This window comes from Monopterus albus, unplaced genomic scaffold (assembly GCF_001952655.1).
Source record: "Monopterus albus unplaced genomic scaffold, M_albus_1.0 scaffold53.1, whole genome shotgun sequence".
Classification (NCBI taxonomy): Eukaryota; Metazoa; Chordata; class Actinopteri; order Synbranchiformes; family Synbranchidae; genus Monopterus; species Monopterus albus.
This window is the reverse complement of record NW_018127933.1, coordinates 913615-919233: the sequence shown is the minus strand read 5'-3', so window position 1 is coordinate 919233 and position 5619 is coordinate 913615. Positions and strand designations below refer to the sequence as shown.

General features: G+C 36.5%; 1 protein-coding gene across 1 annotated transcript in view; it reads right to left on the bottom strand.

The window, feature by feature from the left end:
* Nucleotides 1-3260, bottom strand: part of LOC109961261 (uncharacterized) — a gene marked incomplete at its 5' end in the record, with an annotated part of 32356 nt that extends 29096 nt beyond the window's left edge. Inside the window, 9 exon segments of the mRNA XM_020601947.1 lie at nt 711-978; nt 1363-1484; nt 1572-1740; nt 1856-2179; nt 2270-2363; nt 2503-2639; nt 2747-2810; nt 2812-2896; nt 3104-3260. Of these exon segments, the coding sequence (XP_020457603.1) occupies nt 711-978; nt 1363-1484; nt 1572-1740; nt 1856-2179; nt 2270-2363; nt 2503-2639; nt 2747-2810; nt 2812-2896; nt 3104-3260 (1420 nt within the window).
* Nucleotides 3261-5619: the final 2359 nt, after the last annotated feature.

Genomic DNA, 5619 nt, shown 5'->3' with positions numbered 1-5619 from the left:
GGAGGAATGGCAGAGGATCCCCAAATGCAGGTGTGAAAAACTTGTTGCATCATTCCCAAAAAGACTCATGGCTGTATTAGCTCAAAAGGGTGCTTCTACTAAATACTGAGCAAAGGGTCTGAATACTTATGACCATGTGATATTTCAGTTTTTCTTTTTTAATAAATCTGCAAAAATGTCAAAACTTCTGTGTTTTTCTGTCAATATGGGGTGCTGTGTGTACATTAATGAGGAAAAAAATGAACTTAAATGATTTTAGCATATGGCTGCAATATAACAAAGAGGGAAACATTTAAGTGGGTCTGAATACTTTCCGTACCAACTGTATATCCACAGTCTCTCTTCTGGAATGGGTCACATTTCTCTCAACTGAGTCAATGGGAGCAACTTGGGGATCAGATTCAACACAAGAAGAACATTGCTGATCAACATGAGCGGGCTCTTCACTAGAGGACAAATGAACAGCTGGACTATCATCAGTAACATGAACATTGTTTAAATGTTTTCAAAAACCCGAATATGTACAAAACTGTCTGCTACAACTACTTTGTGCACATAACTTAAACTTCAACAATGGATAGAAACTGTGCGAGACTCTCAAATGAGATAAACAGTGGCTATTTGCATGCAAACTCTGACAGGAGAAACACTTGACCATTTAACCTAGTTTAAAAGCTTTGCACGCATTTCTTTTACTCTAGGAGACTCACCGGTAATACCAACATCGATGTTGTAGACTGTAGTCTGCAAGAAGGTGAAGATGTTGACAAGGGCTTCCTCATATGACAAGTTGAACACATAGTTGACTTTGAAGAGTTCATCTACAGCACTCAAAGAGCTGGTTCCTGCGCAAGGGACGAGCTGCTTGTCCACAACCATGTAGAATTTGTCAATTCTGCCCTTCATCCTTCCTGATCCAAGTAGGTATGGCTGGTGGCCTTCTCTTCCATTGAGAAGGCCTTCAATACTGGTGCAAGACTAGAAAATAGAAGTGCAAAACAAAAATTGGAATATACAAAGAAAACTGAAATTAGAAATGTAATAAACTTAGTACTGAACTAATTGATGAAAAATGCATTATATAAATTAATGTAATATAAAATAAACCTTAATTTAATAGGTGCAAAATAAATTCACTTTGTATCACCAAATTTTTCACCCTAAAAAATGTGCTCATACACCCTCAGGCCACCCAAAACACATGGAACTTACTTCAAAGCACAAATGAAGAATTTAATTGGAAGATCAAAGCTCTGCAGATCAATAGAATGTCCAAAACATATTTAGACAGTGCCACATTATGGTATCTGAAACTATAAAAATAAACATTCACAAAGCCTATGCAGTAAAACTGAATCTTACCTTATGAAAATGCACAAGTCTTTCAATAGCCTCTGTTAGACTGATCCTAGTCCTCTTCCTCCCAGGAGAAGGTGGCAGAAGATGCAACAGCAGCAGGACAGAAGACATATCACTGTCCCAATCTGAATAAGTGGTTGTGGTGAAGGGGAGTTTTAGAATTACAAAAATACAAGAAAGCTAATCTGAAACTACAATATTGTCATGCCAACCATTTTCAGATCCGTGTCCCACTGCTGAATTGAGCAGACACTGAATTTCTGCTGTTGAAGTAAGACATTTCGCTTCACTGATGATCTTAGGCTTGAAAGCCGTCTCCCACCTCTCAAGCAACCTATTGGATGTATCAGCGTCGAAAAGCAGACCAAAGTCTTGATTTACCTAATGATGGAGAACCATAACTACATAAGTAACTAAAATTAAGGAAGAAATATGAATTCTAAGAAATTACATGCTTAAAATCTTAATCTTTATAAAGGAAGAATGTTATATTCACCAATGCTTTCACATCCAAAAATCTTGGGAACACCTTAAGCACTTCAGCTGATCTTCTGGGGTTGTGTACAAGTTCTTGTCTATGCTTAAAGGTTTCCCTCATCTTTTGCATAACTTCAGCTTCATCGGCTGTGTGGACAAGGAAAGTAATTGCCTCCCTGCATGCATCTCCTTCAAGCTGTTCTCCATCGTCTACTCTTCTACGGCGACGTGGTCCTCCTGTTTCAGAAATCTCAGAGAAAGCAAGTTTTGGGTTCTTCCTTGACAAAGTTTTAAGGCACCAAGAGATAAACCCCGTCCCCTTCTCTGGATCGTAGAAATGTTCCTATTAGAAAGATGAGATGTTTTGGTATGGTCTGACATCAGTTTAAAAAAAAATTCATATATTCACATGTAATTTAAAATGTGTTCTTACATAGCCCTTTGCTGAAAATGGGTCTCTCAAAGAAGGAAAGAAAGTAACGATTCTTAAAGCATAAGTCTCATGCTGTTTGCGGGTGGGGATCCTCCTATAAATTGTATAAAAATCCAGTGAAATTTTTTTTTTTTTTTTTTTTTTTTTTTTTTACACAGTTGACAAAGCTTTTATGGGAATCTGTTTGTTTTTATTATTATTATTTATTATTGTGTTTATGCACGAAATCTTACCCGTAAGTCTCGGTCATGTGACTGACAACAATATTGACAAGTTGGCGTCTGGTCCTGTTCTTCAAAGTTTTAGTTGCCTGGTATTCTTCAAAGACTTCCTCACCACCAGATTGGTTTTCCAGGGCACCTTGGAGAATCTGACATTAAGCATAGTCATAGTTATGTTGAATAAGACAAGAAAAATGGTAAAAGAAAATAATTAAATGGACAAATTAGCCATAAGGTAAAACATATGTATACATACCCGTTTTGTCTTTTCAGCATTCAAGGTCCCTCTACTGCTATCCCGTAGAAAATGCCTGTCCACTGCTGTCTGCCTCATCATGGTCAGTTGAAGAAACTGAAGGAATATCAGTGCATGTGCTGGGGGTCGAGGATCTTGTTGGTGAATTCACTGAAACAAAATCAACAATTTTCAGGTTTTTTGAAAAAGTATTAATTTCAACTTAACTTAAATCCAATTTAATTTAAATTAATTTTATTTACACTACTATACTAAATGTTCTAAATGTTGTAAATTCGTTACATTTCTGATTTTAAGAAATAACATTTATTGTATAAATCCCTTATATAAATGTCTGTGGTGTCACTGCTTGCTTACCCTCTGGCAGGCCAGCAGAAACTTCTTCCAGACATTTAACAGTTAAACATAAATGTGGATTGGCTTCAATCAGTTCTTGGAAGATGTCCTCTTCCACATTGGTGTCTGTGCCATCAAAGACTTGAAGAGCTGCAGTGCTTGCAAACCCAAATTTGCTTTAAACTGAAAAATAATTTGATCAAATACACATGAACATAAACATTTCAGTTTTCATGTTTAAGTCACACATTAATGGCAAAAGAAAAGTTCTGTGCACTGATTTTATGCCTCCAACACAGCCATTTTTTCACAACTTTAATAAGCACATTTCTAAACATTAGCACAACCAACCTGCACTTACCTTCACTGAGAAAATCTTGGAATGTAAAATCGTTAGGCAATTTTACAAATTTCTTCACACCTTGACAATGCACTTTCATCAACATGATGAAATCTGTTGATAGAAAAAGCAAATAGTCACATTAGCAAATGATTGAAAGTTTCAAAACTGGGGCAGCATGCAGCTTGGACGATGACGACGACGACGGTGCAGCTTCTATATGACATTAAACAGACTACGTTTAAACTTAAGAATGCGCGCCATTGTTGACTAAAGGCGCGCACGTAATATATATGCGTGTATACCATGAGCAAACATGAAAATACTGTCATACCTGACCAGGAAATACAATTTTAACAAACCGTTTCTTTACAGCAGTTTCTTGCTGAACTTAAACGGCATTATTAGCCGTCTTACTCTGTAGCTAGTAACCGCGGTCCGGCGCCATTGCAAATTAAGCGCGCGCACACACTAGGCATTTCAACAAGTATACATATAGCTATAAGTTAGCTAACTAACTAATTAATTAACTAACTAACGTATATCATGATAAAACACGGTTAATGTTATAACGTTACCTGGCCAGGAGAAATTACGTAGGTTAAATTACTGTTGTGCTATTTCCGTTCGTTTGTTTTAACACGGTTTAATAATTCAAATAAATAACATCTGCCACCACATAATCTTGAATATTACAAAGTCAAGGTCGAACATAGCACTGTTAAAAGTAATATTAACTATGTAAAGACAGTTTTTAACCAACCTTTGCAGCTCTCGCCTTGAGTGGTCATCCGCCATTAGACATACAGGAAGTAACGTGCAAGGACCGGAAATTGAATCTACTCATCAGAAGTGTTGCAACGTCAACTCGCTGTAATTACTCTGACTCTTACCATTGATTTTCACTGCAAGTGTTAATGTCAGAGAAATTAACTTTGTAACTCAGAAAAAATAACACTGAACAAACAACTCGCTTGATTTTGCTGTGAACGAACATCAAACAGCACAAACAGGTTAACATCAAGACAAACATGGAACACGTAATCAGACATAAAAAAGCAACTCCACCATATCCTGTAAACATTTGAAACAAATTATTTACAACAGTTAGTCATAGTGTTAGTTTTACAATAACAGCAGCGCTTTCCTCCGCCTGTGGAATAAAGCAGGTTAGTTGGTCTCCCACACGAATTCTGGGAGAATCGCTTCCCCTTTTTGAATATATACGTTATTGGCCAAAGAAAACAGTCACAGTCTCAAGTCAGTCATTGTGGGCCCATGTACAGTCAGTCAAAGCCTATAGTCCAAAGTCGGGTCGGTCATTCTCTTGTGCACATTCATAGCACCACCTTACAATTTTCCTACTACGTTTTCCTTTGTTTTTCATCCTGCCTCAAACCCTACTCAAAATCCTTTATGCTGGAAAACCAACAACAAATCTATCCCTGTGTCCTTACTAGTTTTTATCTCTTACTCTTTACATGATTGGGATCGTGTTCCTTATGTGGACATTTCTGTCTGGAACCTCTCCTCAATCTTATTTTTATTCGGTACTTTAAATTTGTGATTAAAACATTACATGTAGACATCCACAATTTTTTTTAACACATTACAATAACTCACAGACATACAACATTTAATATATAAATTTTTACCGGCTTTTATATCAATTTCAAATAGCAAAATTAACTACTTTAATTCATCTGGAAAGTTTATACTTACAAGTTGATTGTAAATTCAACTCATAAGCTCCAGGCCTTTCGACCCAAAATTCTCTAGAGGACCTGTTGCAACCCTAATCTATTTTATTCAGGACTTTATACCTGAAAAGGACGACCTAAAACACTTTTATCAAGACTTCATTTGATTGGACTTTGAACCTCATCCCTAGTTTACCAGCTGGACAGAATTCCGACTTAACACTTTTATCAAGACTTTATACTTGATCGGACTTTTAACCTCATCCCTATTTTACCAGGAGTACTACTACCTGGGCGGAATTCCGATTTAACACTTTTATCAAGACTTTATACTTGATCAGACTTTGAACCTCATCCCTATTAATTAAACAACTTTTATTGCTTTATCCGAAAGTCGAATTTACTGACGTCTGTCAAATAATGATACTACTTAATTTAGAGTATTCAATGTGCAGAACGTTTTATCAAAGGGTGTCTGCTTACCTCTCATTTTTTCT